This window comes from Ranitomeya imitator, chromosome 4 (genome assembly GCF_032444005.1).
Source record: "Ranitomeya imitator isolate aRanImi1 chromosome 4, aRanImi1.pri, whole genome shotgun sequence".
Classification (NCBI taxonomy): Eukaryota; Metazoa; Chordata; class Amphibia; order Anura; family Dendrobatidae; genus Ranitomeya; species Ranitomeya imitator.
Genome location: NC_091285.1, coordinates 409180720 through 409197286, shown reverse-complemented (window position 1 = coordinate 409197286; position 16567 = coordinate 409180720). Strand labels below are relative to the sequence as shown.

General features: G+C 42.9%; 1 protein-coding gene across 1 annotated transcript in view; it reads left to right on the top strand.

The window, feature by feature from the left end:
• The window catches only part of CEP41 (centrosomal protein 41), a 91555-nt gene extending 76687 nt beyond the window's left edge, over positions 1-14868 (top strand). The window contains exons 10-11 of the mRNA XM_069765371.1: positions 12136-12354; positions 13869-14868. Of these exons, the coding sequence (XP_069621472.1) occupies positions 12136-12354; positions 13869-14008 (359 nt within the window). The 3' untranslated portion in view covers positions 14009-14868. The remainder of the gene's footprint in view (positions 1-12135; positions 12355-13868) is intronic.
• The last annotated feature ends 1699 nt before the right edge of the window (positions 14869-16567 follow it).

Genomic DNA, 16567 nt, shown 5'->3' with positions numbered 1-16567 from the left:
GATTAGGGCTGAACACCCCTCTCTAATAGAAGAAATACGGACCCTTGTGAAACAAGAGGTTCAGTCCTCCCTTGCTTCTTTGACACCTCCTCCCCCTACACCTCTGTCTCCAGGTCCATCTGCCCCTAAGAAAAGGAAGATATATGTTGAGCCCTCTGACTCTGATTCAGAGGAATCCTTCAGTTCGGCCTCAATGAGATGGGAGGAATCTTCACCTTGAAGATCTTCTGAAAAAAGACAATATTTTTTTCTCCATAGAATTCATGGAGGACCTAATTTGCTCAGTACGTAATACTATGGGCGTTGAGGAGGAGCAACCCCCAAAAATGATCCAGTATGAATTGTTTGATGGTCTAAAAGCGGAAAACAGATAGGATTCCCTGTCCATGAGAATGTCCTAAACATGATTTCCCAGGAGTGGGAGTCTCCGGAAAAACGCTTAAGTACTCCATCTGAACTAAAACATAGATTTCCCTTGGAGGGAGAATCTGTTAATTGGGAGATCTCTAAAGTGGACATACAGGTGTCAAGGGTAGCTAAAAGGACCTCTCTCCCCTTTGAGGATTCCTCTCAGCTAAAGGACCCAATGGATAGGAAGGTGGAGAGTCTTTTGAGAAAATCTTGGGAGACTTCTGCTTCTTCCCTTAAACTAATATCGCCGCCACATGTGTGGCTAGGTCCCTTTGCCGGTGGATGGATCAACTAGCGAACCATATATCAGTTACTGAATAATTAATCGGGGTTCCTGGCTGATGCCCCAGCCAAGTCGGTCCGTGTAGCCGCCAAAGCTATGGCCCAATCCAACTCTGCTAGGAGGGCCCTATGGCTTAAAATGTGGAGCGGAGATATCGTCAAAAATTAAACTTTGCTCCATCCCATTTAAAGGTGAATATGTTTTCGTGCTTGCCCTAGATTAAATTTTAGAAAAGGCCACAGACAAGAAGTCTCTACCTGAACAAAAACCGACAAAAAAGAGTTGTTTTTTTTTGGGGGGGAAACGGGAAGGTGTTGCTATGCTAAGGGGAGGGGCAAAAACATCCTTGTTCCCCCAAAACAGCAGGAAGACAAACAATGACTCTGGCACTGTAGGGGGGAGGCTCTTAAGGTTCCTTTCCCAGTGGATGTTAGTTTCAGAAAGCGATTGGGTTCTCAACATCATCAGGGAAGGTCTCTTAATAGAATTACAATCCCTTCCCCCTCAGGGGTTAAGAGTCACCTCTCTTCCCTCCCCAGGTGCTCGGGACCTCTTAGTATCAGATCTTCAGGGCCTTCTGAATGTGAATGTTATCTCACCAGTACCGGATCACGAGTTGGGGAGAGGTCACTACTCTCGACTCATTATAGTAAGGAAACCTTCTGGGGATGCACGTATAATAACCTGAAGGGTCTAAATCGTCATGTCACGTATCGAAAATTCAATATGGAATCAGTAAAAACGGCAATTCCAGTAATAGGCCCCCATTTTGTGATGGCAACAATAGATCTAAAAGATACCTATTTTCATATTCCTATTCTTCCCCGTAACAGAAAATATCTAAGATTTGCGGTTCTCCAAAATCAACAAATAAAACACTATCAATACAATGTGCTCCCTTTCGGCATCTCGTCAGCGCCAAGGATATTTTTAAAAATTATGGCAGAGACCGTGACCTACATTCGCGGACAGGACATCTGTATAGTACCATACTTAGACGACCTGTTAATCATAGCCCCGATTACTCATATCCTCAGGGATCACGTACGGAAAGTGCTAGATGTCCTTCAGTCTTTAGGGTGGATCCTGAATTTAAAAAAATCAGAGCTCCAACCCTCCACAGCAAGGAAATTCCTAGGACTAGTTCTAGATTCCAAGAGGCAGATGACCTTCCTCCCAGAAGATCATCGCCTCAACCTGATGGAAAAAATTGTGAATTTCAAAAAACTGAGATCTCCTACCCTCTGAGTGGCAATGTCTGTTTTGGGCTCCATGACGGCGTGCATTCAGTCGGTACCCTGGGCCCAAGCAAACTCCAGGACCCTACAAGCTCACATCTTAAATAACTGGATGGTGAACCCCAATTCCCTAAACAAGAGTTCAGACCCCTGGCAGAGTGAGGGCATCTATGGCATGGTGGCTAAATCCTGGAAATCTCCAGAAAAGGGGTAGCATGTGGGATCAGTCACCTCTTATCATGGTAACCACAAATGCCAGCCAGAGGGGATGGGGGGGGTATAGTTCTACATACCTATTTTCAGGGTCTCGAGTCCAGGGATGGCTGCCAGATCATCCAATGTCAGAGAACTGAAGGCGGTAGAGGAAACCTTTCTGGCAGCAAGCAGGATGATTACAGGTCATCATATGAGTATATTCAGACAACGTCACCACAGTGGCCAACCTAAAACCATCAGGGGGTCACAAGGTTCGACAATCTAAAGACTATATCAAGCCAAATATTTTGTTGGGTCGAAAGGCATCTCCTGTCCTTGACAGCTGTTCGTTTAAAAGGATCCTCCAACCTGCAGGCAGATTTTCTAAGTCGGCAGAATATACGGGAGAGTGGAGACTGAATCGAGAGGTTTTTGCAATGCTAGTGTCCAGATGGGGTCTACCAGACATCGACCTGTTTGCCTCGGCTCAAAATTCGCAACTCCGCAATAATTTCTCCCTAAATCCCAGGGACAATTCCAAAGGGGTAGACACATTTGTTCAGCAATGGAACTTTCGCCTAGCCTATCCCCCAATCCCAATGTTAGGTAAAACCCTTCAAAATCAGGGAGGATCGAGTTCCAACTATCCTGGTGGCACTGATGTGGCCAAAACGAAGCTGGTTCAGTCTGGTAATCAATCTCCAAGTGGATGGCCCAGTACAGCTACCTACCAACATGGACCTTCTGCAGCGCCCCAGAGACCTGGTCGTTGCAGTATGGCCCCAAGGCGAGTAGCGGTACGTCCGATGGCACTAAAGAGTTCTCCTCACCAGAACACATTACACTTCACACTCCGGCCACTAGGGGGAGCAAAAGGCTTTATTTATTGGGCCACTCCTCACACTGGTAAAACTAGGGGTTGGGGAGGAAGTTAGTCAGAAGCTGACTGGGTTGGAACCAGGCAACATCCCGTGGCAGGGGGTGTTGCGGGGAGAAGGCACAGGGGGGTCCCTGTCAGGCGTGGGAACCTGGCAGGTGCCTAGCGACAGAACAGAATGTTACGGAACCGCACCTGCACACCTTGCGGCGGTATCCTAAGGAAGAGACAAGAGGGGAAGAATATTGTGGAACAGTGTAAACGAGATCAGCACAAAGGAGAGCCAGTAAGAGTCGTGCCGAGGAAGGCAACATCTTACTGAGGCGCGTAGTCGGTGGCCGGATCACCGTAGGAGTAACTGACTTCACGCATTAATTCAAATTCCGCTGGACAGTTGATTATAGGTTGGCTGTCTACCTCTACACCTACGAAGACATAGGTGGCAACATTGGGAGAGGGGCGTCTCTAGGGTCCCGGAAGACCTCCAAGCCTTCCCGCCAAAGGGGTGGCGTCCTAGCCATAACATATCTGGGGGATGTTAGAAACTAGCAACATCTGGAACCAAAGAAAGAGAGAGAGAGAGCTGTAGAGAACGAATGAAAGAGAACAGCAGTTGTGAGGACTATTCCGAATGCTCAGCACGGTAGGACTACAACACACAGGCGCTATTGGTAGGCAACGATTTCCATCTGCGAGGGAAACTCTGGATGTGCCCATCGGACCGGCCGGTCTCTGATAGCCCGGTTGAACGTGCTCTGGACTGAGTGTACTGAAGCCTTCAGTAAAAGGTAAAGAGACTGCAATCCTGTGTCCTCGTTATTGCCTGCACCTCACACCATCTCCATCCACACTACTGGGAAGCCCTGGGGATTTACTTCACCTGTGGGAAGGTATACCATCTGGCTGCTATTCCATCACCCCAGCGGACCCCACAGCAGCGTCGGTCACCCTGACCGAACACCACAGATGGCGTCACAAACCCCTGACAGACTGTACTCTTCCACCTTCATTGGACGCCCCTTAGCAGGGTCGCGGACCAGGCCTAGCCACCGTGACTGCCTCAGAACTGAACCAGAGAGGCCCGGTACCAAAACGTCGTGGCCCTGTGTCTGGGGGCGCTCCACTTCTATCTCAGGGACCCATACATCATCCGGATCCCGGAAGACTGAAGTTAGCTGCCTGGCTCCTGAAGCCCAGGTACTCCGTGCGAAGGGGCTGTCGGACAAAGTAATTGCCACTCTACAGACGTCCAGAAAACCAGTCACTAATGTGATATACAATAAAATGTGGAAAAAAATTTCATCCTGGTGCATGCCTAACCTATCAGACCCTTTTCACCCCAATAGATCTCAGATCCTGGACTTTTTATAAAAAGGCCTAGAGCTAGGTCTGAGGCCTAGTACCTTTAAAGGTCCAGGTCTCGGCCCTTAGTTCCGTCTCTCTCTGCGACCTAGGTTTCCACCAGTGGATTAAAAGATTCATGGTGTCAGCTCTAAGGAATTGTCCCCGGAAACAGCTTATTATTCCTCCATCTTAAATATAGTTCTTAAGGGCCTCACGTGATCTCTATTCGAACCTCTTTTGTCATGTACTCCCCAGATTCTTTCCTTTAAAGCAGCTTTCTTGGTGACAATTACCACAGCAAGACGTTTGGAGAACTTCAAACACTGTTCATTAGAGACCCTTACTTTACGGCTAGAGATGACCGTTTAGTACTACAACTTGATCCATCATTCCTACCCAAGGTTGTTTCGGACTTCCACCGCTTACAGGAAATACTGCTCCCCTCCTTCTGCCAAAATCCCCAAAAATGCAGAAGAGAGAATTTCATACTCTTGATGTCCATAGAACGATTTTATATTACCTAGAGCAGACCAAATCATGGAGAATAGACTCAAACCTGTTTATTAACCCTTCAGGGTGGAATAAAGGTAGGAAAGTAGCAAAAAGTACCATTGCAGGATGGATCAGAAGAGTGATTGCTGAATCATACCTGGCTCAAGTTATGACGCCGCCGGTGGGCATTAAAGCTCACTCCACAAGAGCTACCTCAGGGTCATTCCATGTCAAGTGAACCAATGATTTTTACCACTATATTTTTAATTCTTTTGAGATTTTGTTATTTGGTAATAGTGTGTCAGAGAATGCAAAATGTGAAGAAAAAAAAATTCTAGATTTTTTTTTAAAAATTTTTTTCATTGATTTTCAAAGTTCGGAAAGTACGAATTTCGGTGTTGCCTGCCTTTACCTTTCTCCCCATAACTGAGGCTAGAAAAAAGATAGAGAAACAAAATAAACACCATTCTACTCAGAACTGTACAGGCTTTCACCAGATATGTCACAAGAGTATCTTTGATTTAATATTTTACCTATGCGAATGCAAGTGCAAAACTTTAAAACGCATTTCCAAAAAAAAGTTTAATTTAAAAATTTCAAAAACTGCACATGTGCCTGCTATGCTCCTAGCCATATTTGTACCAAAATACAAGCTGGGATCGTGATGGGATCATATTTTAAAAAATAAAACTATTAGTGTCAGTTCGAAAATCTCGCATTCAGATCTGTTCAGCCTGTAGTCTAACATTGTGGGGTCTATATATACCAAATAATCCATGATTTTTAGATATTACTGTATTATTTTGTTATATTACAGCTTATAAGCAGAAGAGGACAGAGGAGAAAGCTTTGTTAGGGCTCAACCTGAGAATGACCAGGGGTAGACAGTGACTGCAGAGCAGATGACCGGCCGGCAGCTCAGGCCTCCAGAGGCCAAATTCACACCAAATCTTAACACCCAGGCAACTCCTCAAATGGAGGGAGAAAAATATTCTTAACATCCAGTCCATGTATTGTACAAACCAGGACTACGAAGAGGAGGAGAGTTTGTGAAAACCTCGGTTACAGGAAGCAGAAAGGGGACTCAGCAGCAATACCGGACTGTCATCCAATGTAGTGAAACAGAAGGGTTTTTTCATTCAGCAAAGAGAGTGACGTCCATGACGTGGTAGAAGGCGGCACAAGATCGGCAATGGATGACCGAACTGGTGATGTGACCTGTGAATATGACCTGTGGCTACTGTACTCTCCAAAGATTGTGAAAATGAAGAAGTAGAAGTGACTTTTCTGCAGCTTCTGGTCCAGCGCCGTCCTTTGTGTATCCAAGAAAACAAGACATTGTAAAAGTTACAAAAATCAGATATTGACTCAGGTGGAGCCGAGCACCATGACCGGCCGTCCATACTCTGACACAAAAGGAAATGGCCATTGCTAGTGAGCACTTATGGACAAGATGACATTTCACCCACTAGAAGGGACACATTGATAAAAGGCCAGTGTAACAACCTACTATTAATTGTTTGATTAGTTCATATTTTATAAAACGAGGATTTAACTCCTGGACTATTCTTCTTAAACACTTCATAAATGACATGTTTAGTGATATAGAAAAAAAATTGTTACATGTATAAATAGGTGGTAAAAATATTGGTTCTTTTTTAATCTTGTTTTTAACATATAATTAGGATGAGACTGTATTTGGAAAATCACACTTGAGGATATGATGACCTTTTTTCTTTTGGCTTGTTCAATGAATTCAGGTTGAAAATGCTGAGCATGTTGTGTTATGATGATTAAGATGTAATTATTATTATTATTATTCTGGCACTCTGGGATTTGTTTTTTGTGTTTCTTTATTGTTGTATATAAATGTTGAGTTCAATACGTTGTAATTTGAAAAGAAAAAGGGAAGAAACTCACACAAACATAAAATCAGATAATTCAAGGCTTAAAAAAAAAAAAATACAAATTTGACAGGTCCCAAGTTGAATCCCTGTGCAAACATAAACAAGAACACAAGTAACACACATGCATGTTTTAACAATTTTAAAACATACGTTTTTTTCACAATTGCGCATCAAAATTTTGAATTTGATTTCTCCAAAACAAAATATCAAGTCTTGTGACATATCAAATGAAAGCTGGCACCGTTCTGAGAACAATGATGCCTCTCCCACCTCTTTATCTTAATTCTAGCCCGAGATATGATAAAAAATGTAAAGCCATACCAGGCCAAAATCCGCACTTTTTCAAAACTTTAAAAATCTGTAAAAAATTTACTGATGAAGAAAAAAATTCTAAACTTTTAATTTGTAATTAACAAAAGTTGTACTTCATAAAAACAAAATAAAAAAAATCTAAAGACGTCAGGTAAAAAAAATATTCATATTTGGATCACTTGCTATGGAATGACCCTTCAGCCTCCTGGGCAGAAAGAGCTGGCGCATCTACAGAACAGATTTGTAGGGCCGCCACATGGTCGTCCATCCATACCTTCACAAAACATTATAGGTTGGACTTGCTGTCCAGCAAGGACCTGACCTTCAGCTGGAAGGTTCTCCAGGCCGTGGTCCCCCCCCCCCCCCCCCAGCTGCAAAATAGGTTGGTAATCCTGCTATTCTGTCGTGGAAGGTGACTAGAGAAAATAGAATTAGTCTTACCGGTAATTCAGTTTCTAGGGACCTTCCACGACAGCGCTAATAGCCTTCCCTATGTTCCTTGATTATTTCTTGGGATTTTAAAATATCCAGGAGCTCTGGGATTTGTTATAAGTCATGGGCGAGTAAGAGGTGGGAGGGTCTTTTAACCTCTTTGTTCTTCCTGTTCCCCATTAGGGCGTGGAAACAACCTCCTATGCGGTCATGGAAGGTTCCTAGAAACCGAACTACTGGTAAGACTAACTTTTTTTTTATCATTAATGTACATTCTGCACCCCATCTTGACTGAAAAAAAAACAAATGTAGAAATTTTTGCAAATGTGTAAAAAAAAACAACAAAAAACTGAAATATCACATGGTCGTAGGTATTCAGACCCTTTGCTCAGTATTGAGTAGAACCACCCTTTTGAGTTAGTACAGCCATGAGTCTTCTTGGGAATGATGCAACAAGTTTTTCACACCTGGATTTGGGGATCCTCTGCCATTCTTCTTTGCAGATCCTCTCCAGTTCCGTCAGGTTGGATTGTGAACATTGGTGGACAGCCATTTTCAGGCCTCTACAGAGATGCTCATCTGGGTTTAGGTCAGGGCTCTGGCTGGGCCAGTCAAGAATGGTCCACTCCTTTGTTATTTTAGCTGTGTGCTTAAGGTCATTGTCTTGCTGGAAGGTGAACTTTCGTCCAAGTCTGATATCCAGAGCACTCTGGAAGAGGTTTTCATCCAAGATATCTCTGTATTTGGCTGCATTCATGTTTCCTTCAATGACAACAAGTCGTCCTGTCCCTGCAGCTTAAAAACACCCTCGTAGCATGATGCTGCCACCACCATGTTTCACTGTTGGGATTGTATTGGGCAGGTGATGAGCCGTGCATGGTTTTCTCCACGCATACCGCTTAGAATTATCACCAAAAAGGTCTATCTTTGTCTCATCAGACCAGAGTATCTTATTTCTCATAGTCTGAGTATATATATATATATATATATATATATATATATATATATATATATATATATATATATATATATATATATACTCGAGTATAAGCCGAGATTTTCAGCCCAAATTTTTGGGCTGCAAGTGCCCCTCTCGGCTTATACTCGAGTCAAGGTGGGTGGCAGGGTCGGCGGGTGAGGGCGCTGAGGCATACTTACCTGCTTCCAGCGATCCTGGCGCTCCCCACCTGTCCCACGGTCTTCGGTGCTGCAGCTCTTCCACTGTTCAGCGGTCATGTGGGACCGCTCACTAGAGAAATGAATAAGCGGCTCCACCTCCCATAGGGGTGGAGCCACACATTCATTTCTCTAATCAGCAGTGCCGGTGACCGCTGATAGAGGAAGAGGCTGCGGCACCGAAGACCAGCTGTCCGGGAGAAGGAGCCGGACGCCGGGACCAGGTAAATATCGCATATTTACCTGTCCCCGTTCCAGCCGCCGGGCGCCACTCCATCTTCCCGGCGTCTCTTCGCTCTGACTGTGCAGGTCAGAGGGCGCGATGACGCATATAGTGTGCGCAGCGCCCTCTGCCTGATCAGTCAGAGCGGAGAGACGCCGGGACCGGACGCTGGGAGCTGCAAGCAAGAAAGGTGAGTATGGCATTTTTTATTTTTTATTGCAGCAGCAGCAGCAATGGCAGAGATTTATGTGGAGCATCTATGGGGAAATATGAACGGTGCAGAGCACTATATGGCACAGCTATTGGGAAATATGAACGGTGCAGGGTACTATATGGCAGAGCTATGGGGAAATATGAACGGTGCAGAGCACTATATGGCAGAGCTATGGGGAAATATGAACGGTGCAGAGCACTATATGGCAGAGCTATGGGGAAATATGAACGGTGCAGAGCACTATATGGCACAGCTATGGGGCAATAATGAACATGCAGAGCACTATATGGCACAGCTATGGGGCAATAATGAACATGCAGAGCACTATATGGCACAGCTATGGGGCAATAATGATCTATTTTTATTTTTGAAATTCACCGGTAAATGCTGCATTTCCACCCTAGGCTTATACTCGAGTCAATAAGTTTTCCCAGTTTTTTGTGGCAAAATTAGGGGGGTCGGCTTATACTCGAGTATATACGGTGTGTGTGTGTATATATATATGTGTGTATGTATATATATATATATATATATATATATATATATATATATATATATATATATATATATATATATATATATACACAGTGGGGCAAAAAAGTATTTAGTCTGTCAGCAATAGTGCAAGTTCCACCACTTAAAAAGATGAGAGGCGTCTGTAATTTACACCATAGGTAGACCTCAACTATGGGAGACAAACTGAGAAAAAAAAATCCAGAAAATCACATTGTCTGTTTTTTTAACAATTTATTTGCATATTATGGTGGAAAATAAGTATTTGGTCAGAAACAAACTATCAAGATTTCTGGCTCTCACAGACCTGTAACTTCTTCTTTAAGAGTCTCCTCTTTCCTCCACTCATTACCTGTAGTAATGGCACCTGTTTAAACTTGTTATCAGTATAAAAAGACACCTGTGCACACCATCAAACAGTCTGACTCCAAACTCCACTATGGTGAAGACCAAAGAGCTGTCAAAGGACACCAGAAACAAAATTGTAGCCCTGCACCAGGCTGGGAAGACTGAATCTGCAATAGCCAACCAGCTTGGAGTGAAGAAATCAACAGTGGGAGCAATAATTAGAAAATGGAAGACGTACAAGACCACTGATAATCTCCCTCGATCTGGGGCTCCACGCAAAATCCCACCCCGTGGGGTCAGAATGATCACAAGAACGGTGAGCAAAAATCCCAGAACCACGCGGGGGGGACCTAGTGAATGAACTGCAGAGAGCTGGGACCAATGTAACAAGGCCTACCATAAGTAACACACTACGCCAACATGGACTCAGATCCTGCAGTGCCAGACGTGTCCCACTCCTTAAGCCAGTACATGTCCGGGCCCATCTGAAGTTTGCTAGAGAGCATTTGGATGATCCAGAGGAGTTTTGGGAGAATGTCCTATGGTCTGATGAAACCAAACTGGAACTGTTTGGTAGAAACACAACTTGTCGTGTTTGGAGGAAAAAGAATACTGAGTTGCATCCATCAAACACCATACCTACTGTAAAGCATGGTGGTGGAAACATCATGCTTTGGGGCTGTTTCTCTGCAAAGGGGCCAGGACGACTGATCCGGGTACATGAAAGAATGAATGGGGCCATGTATCGTGAGATTTTGAGTGCAAACCTCCTTCCATCAGCAAGGGCATTGAAGATGAAACGTGGCTGGGTCTTTCAACATGAAAATGATCCAAAGCACACCGCCAGGACAACGAAGGAGTGGCTTCGTAAGAAGCATTTCAAGGTCCTGGAGTGGCCTAGCCAGTCTCCAGATCTCAACCCTATAGAAAACCTTTGGAGGGAGTTGAAAGTCCGTGTTGCCAAGCGAAAAGCCAAAAACATCACTGCTCTAGAGGAGATCTGCATGGAGGAATGGGCCAACATACCAACAACAGTGTGTGGCAACCTTGTGTTTGACCTCTGTCATTGCCAACAAAGGATATATTACAAAGTATTGAGATGAAATTTTGTTTCTGACCAAATACTTATTTTCCACCATAATATGCAAATATATTGTTAAAAAAACAGACAATGTGATTTTCTGGATTTTTTTTTCTCAGTTTGTCTCCCATAGTTGAGGTCTACCTATGATGTAAATTACAGACGCCTCTCATCTTTTTAAGTGGTGGAACTTGCACTATTGCTGACTGACTAAATACTTTTTTGCCCCACTAATATAAATATATATATATATATATATATATATATATATATATATATATATATATATATATATATATATATATATATATATATATATATATATATATATATATATATATATATATATATATAAAAATATAAAATATACTCTATGCGGGCTTTCATATGTCTTGCACTGAGGAGAGAATTCCTTCAGGTCACTCTGCCATAAAATCCCGACTGGTGGAGGCCTGCAGTGATAGTTGACTATGTGGAACTTTCTCCCATCTCCCTACTGCATCTCTGGAGCTCAGCCACAGTGATCTTGGGGTTCTTCTTTACCTCTTTCCCTAAGGCTCTTCTCCCACGATTGCTCAGTTTGGCTGGACGGACAGGTCTAGGAAGACTTCTGGTGGTCCCAAACTTCTTCTATTTAAGGATTACGGAGGCTTCTGTGCTCTTTAGGAACCTTGAGTACTGCAGAACTTCTTTTGTAACCTTCGCCAGGTTAATGGCCAAGGAAATGGATAGCATGTGACTTAAATATGAGTGTCTGAGCAATGGATCTGAATAGTTGTGACAATTTGATATTTTTAATAAATATGCAAACATTTCTACTTTTTTTTTCAGTCAAGATGGGGTGCAGAGTGTCCACTAATGAGAAAAAATGAACTTTTTTAAATTTACCAAATGGCTGCAATGAAACAGAGTGAAAAAAGTAAAGAGGTCTGAATACTTTCTGTACCCACTGTATATGCTTGAAAAATATTAAAGTGTAATGTGGGATTTCGGAATACAAGAAGTGTTAAATATTCTTGAAATGTAGCATGTAATCACTGTAGATCATATGATCTGAGTTGACCTCTGACCCAAGTAGTTTTCTCCCAGGTTTGAAAGTCATAGCTCAGAAATTCCAAGATGGCCTTACAACCGGTTCATTCCCATCTACCTGCCTACCCCAACCAGACCAAACCAAATCTGCTCGCAAACGGACCTGTCTGAAAGAACCTGTCACAGCTGCAGAGAAGAAATGCAGATTTTCTTGCGACGACCTGGAGAAAATAGAACAACACCTAGAGAAATTACTCATGCCATCAGACACTGCCAGTGAGTACTCACTAGTATAGGTTTGTGAAATGAAACCTTGATCTGTTTAGGAATATGATTTATGGCAGAGAATACCATTTCCCTTGTTCTGATACGTAGAAAGGTTGCTGCCACTGCTTCCCTACATTCATGGGTTCATGTTCCTAGGATTCTTCTTCAGTCATCATACATGAAGTTGTGATGGAACAGGAGAGCAAGAAGAACATACATTTATGCTATGATAACATTTACTTGTGACTGTAATGAGTTCTTCCCGTATATGCACCCAAAATGTCATATTGTAGTCAGATGATTGACAGCAGGAGAGCTGGGACAAAGGTGCAGTGAGAATCGGAGTGCCAGAGGCAGAGAATCTGCCCGTACCCAGATAACCTGACACCTACTAGTTGATATAGACCCAGATACCAAGCCCAAAATGGCTCATGGGGTACAATTCTGGTGCATAGAAGAAGTACAGGCTTGTGCTGTCTGTTTCTATTGCCAGAAATGGCTTTGTGGGAAAACAAAACTCATTTTACTAATTTGTAAATACTAAGAAAATATTAATATTTGTATAGAAAATAGTGGAGAAACTGCTAGTACTGAAGGTCTATTGTCCTTTCAAGGTCTGTGCTTTGGCTTTGTTTCCATGGCCAGTGTGAACATGCTCTTACATCATGCATGTTTTCAAGTCATACTCTGGCTCAGTTTTCTGTTTCTTTTTCGTATTTTTGTATTCAGTACAAATAGGGTTTGGCCCCCTTTCACTGAGCTGGCAGTTTATATATTGTTCCTCCAAAGCTGGGTGTCCGGTTGGGACCCTGTGACTCTCTGCCACTATTCACACTAGGTAGGTTTTAACATTAGAGCGTGTAGTTACTGTTCCAATTGGGTACACCTTGCCGCGGTGGATCAGCTTTATCCTTTTTTTTTTATCAAAAACAGTGTTTACGAAGTACCCTATGTTAATTATTTAATGCACTTGCTTTTTACTTATTTACTTTCTTTAGGGTATATGCACATATTGTTTGTTTTTCTTTGGTTTTCTTTGTTTCCGTGGCCAGTGTGAACATGCTCTTACATCATGCATGTTTTCAAGTCGTACTCTGGCTCAGTTTTCTGTTTCATTTTTGTATTGAGCCAAGGTTGCTTCCCGTCTAGTGACCCTGCTGTCCACTTATCGATTTAGACCAGACAACCCCTTTAAAGGTAACGGGCACGGTTTATAATCAAAAAACCTGATGACCGGTTCCCTTTAATAATATTTGTAGTTTGCATTGAGAAACCTAGTGACAGATCTGCTTTAATACACTATAATAATAGTGACTTATGCCTGGGAGATGCCATTAGTAACATTTACAGTAGATGTTTTGGTCACTGGTGCGTTACTGTGAATAGATATTTTTACTGCTCTTGCTAAATATATACATAAAAGAAAAATTACTGTTGGGATTTATTACTGGGGACCTTAAACCCAGAATATAATAGACATTATTTGCAATATAGATTGTATCACTACATTTTGTTGCTTTTAGGTCGTCTCAGCAGATTATCCACTGGAAGATCAGAGTCTAAAACGGCCAACTCCAGAAACAGCCAAGTCCCGTCGTCTGCCAGCTCCGTCAGTTCCCGGTCTGTCCGCAGCATCAGCCCACACTCCAAACCCTGGAAATAATTAGTGTTCACCCTCTGTAATAGACAACTGTTCTCGCTCATCCCCACATGTCTATCCCAGTAGAGCAGTTCTTACCCATGCTCCAGCAGTATTCCTAGCTTGACACTGGTTGGAGGGGTGCGGGTCAAATAGAACGCTGTTTACACATTATTTAAATCAATGTATAGAAGGAACAATTAATTTAAGTTGTTTTTATTTATATGTAGTTGGTTGCAGTTTTCTTGTAGGCCATAGATCAGGTCCCCAAGGGCTCCTGGACTCAGGTTTACTTTTACTTTTGTGCATAACACTCCATGGTCTACGTCTCACTACCTGACTTTGTGTCTGTCCTTACAACCCACGGCCCCATCCATTGTGACTGAACACTTAGATTAGCCGTGCAAACTTTTTTTTTGTGTGACTAGCTGGCTTCATGTGTCCTTACAACCCCCTGGGGTATATGATAAACCACAAACAAAATTAGGTGTCTGATTTTTTTTTTTTTTTTATAAGTATAAATGTCACCTTCATTGTGACTGAAGACCTTCTGCTAATCTGCATTTTTTCTAATACAATATATAATAATATAATACATGATACCAGGCGTTCAGTCTGGTTTGTACCATGTGTAGGGACCGTTTTGACGTTTCCTTTCTGTCAAGTCCCCTTACCCTTCCTAAGTCCATAGAGTACAGGCTACAGTTTGCCAGCGTTGTACTACAGACCTTCGTCAAACAAATGTAAATTCTGCATTTAGTGCAACTCTTTCTTCCAGCAATCACGGTAATATTGGATAACAGCACTGCAGTGCTATTTAAAATGTTCACTAATATTTTTTCATTTTATCTGTGACAAATAAATTTCAATTTTGGTATGTCTTACGTTAAATTGTAAAATACTGTGTGTTTTTTATGCTGAGATATGAATCTTTCTGAAAATTGATCCACTTTCCAAAGGCAAAAAATACAGAAATTTTGATCCTTTGCCAGTAATGTACCAATCCAAAGTAAACTTGCGTGACCACAACACCGAATAGGACTAGGGCTGCGTGTGAGACGAATAGACGCTGTTCTGCAGTACTCTGCAGCGGCCACTACATGTTGAGCAGCATTACACTGTGCAGCTCTTGTTAATATGTGTACAAGCTGCCTGTGCTTCTTAGGCTACGTTCACATTGGCGTTCCGCCAATGTGCGTCGCTGTTGCGCCGGCGACGCAGCGGCGACGCGCCCCTATGTTTAACATAGGGGACGCGTGCGTTTTTTGGGTGGCGTTTTTTGACACTTGCGTCGTTTACGACGCTAGCGTCGGACGCAAGAAAATGCAACAAGTTGCATTTTCTGTGCGTCCGATTCTCGTCAAAAAACGACGCACGCGTCGCAAAACGCGCGCGTTTTTGCGTGCGTTTGTGCGCATTTTTTCGTGCGTCGCGCGTTGCGTCGCCGACGCAGGGCGGCGCAACGCTAGTGTGAACGTAGCCTTACAGCTGATTAGTATTAGTGTGGGATGTTGGACCCCACCCATCTGACATTGACCCATAAGGGTCATCAACATCTTGTCATTCAGGAATTCTGGAAATCTCCTTTAAAACATGATAAAGAAAAGGGAGTCTCTGTGGTTTTTAAGCAATACCTTCTTGTACTGTTTTTGCTGCAGCGTAAATGCTATGATACATAAGAGTTGGCTTATGGCTATTTTATTTTTTATTGTAAAGGATATAGCTGCTATTGTCCCTTTATAAACAGGTTGAGCGTTATTTTAGGTTTTAATTCTTAAGCACAAATATATGTATAGATCAGTGACTTTCTACTATAATATTCTTCTAAATGGGTGTTTTCTTGTCTATGTAAAGTGATAACATATCTGTAGAATATGTCATCCCCCTTATAATTAGGGAGTCCATCCTCTGAGACCCCAGGGACTCTTAGACAATAATGTTTAGGGCTGTGTTCTCTTTTATCTTTACCATACAGAGTGCCATTCACCTCGCCCCTTCAATGAAGCAGTTTCCTGCATAGCAAGTTGTCACGATAATGTAAAATGCCATAGCTGAGGGAGTTTTGCACGTGACCATGGTCCTGAAAGCACATGGCAGCTTTGACCCCCCTCCCTCTCTCTCTCCCCCCCCCCCCCCCCCCCAATACAACAAACAAGCAATATCGCCCAGACACTGGGTAACTTGAAGCTAGTGTGTGAGCAGGGTGTGGCTTTAAACTGCAGATAACCAATCCTGCAAAGCCACCTGGAATTTCTTTTGTCTCAGACCTTGGAGAATGTAAATATCTCTGAGACCAGTGCATATCATTAACCAGCCCTTTAGTGATGTCACATGCTCAGAGGTATAGGTTCCTGAACTTAGCCTGGCTTTTATTCTTGCCTGGGAGCTTAAAGGGCCACTGTCACCCCCTTGCAGCCGGTATAAACTAAAAGAGCCACCTTGTGCAGCAGTAATGCTGCATTCTAACAAGGTGGCTCTTTTAGTTTTGTGTTCAGGTATTACTAAAATAAAGCAGTTTGAAACTTTGCAGAAATACCTGTCTTTGTCCACGGAGGCGGGTCTGAAGCCTCCTCTGTGAAGCGC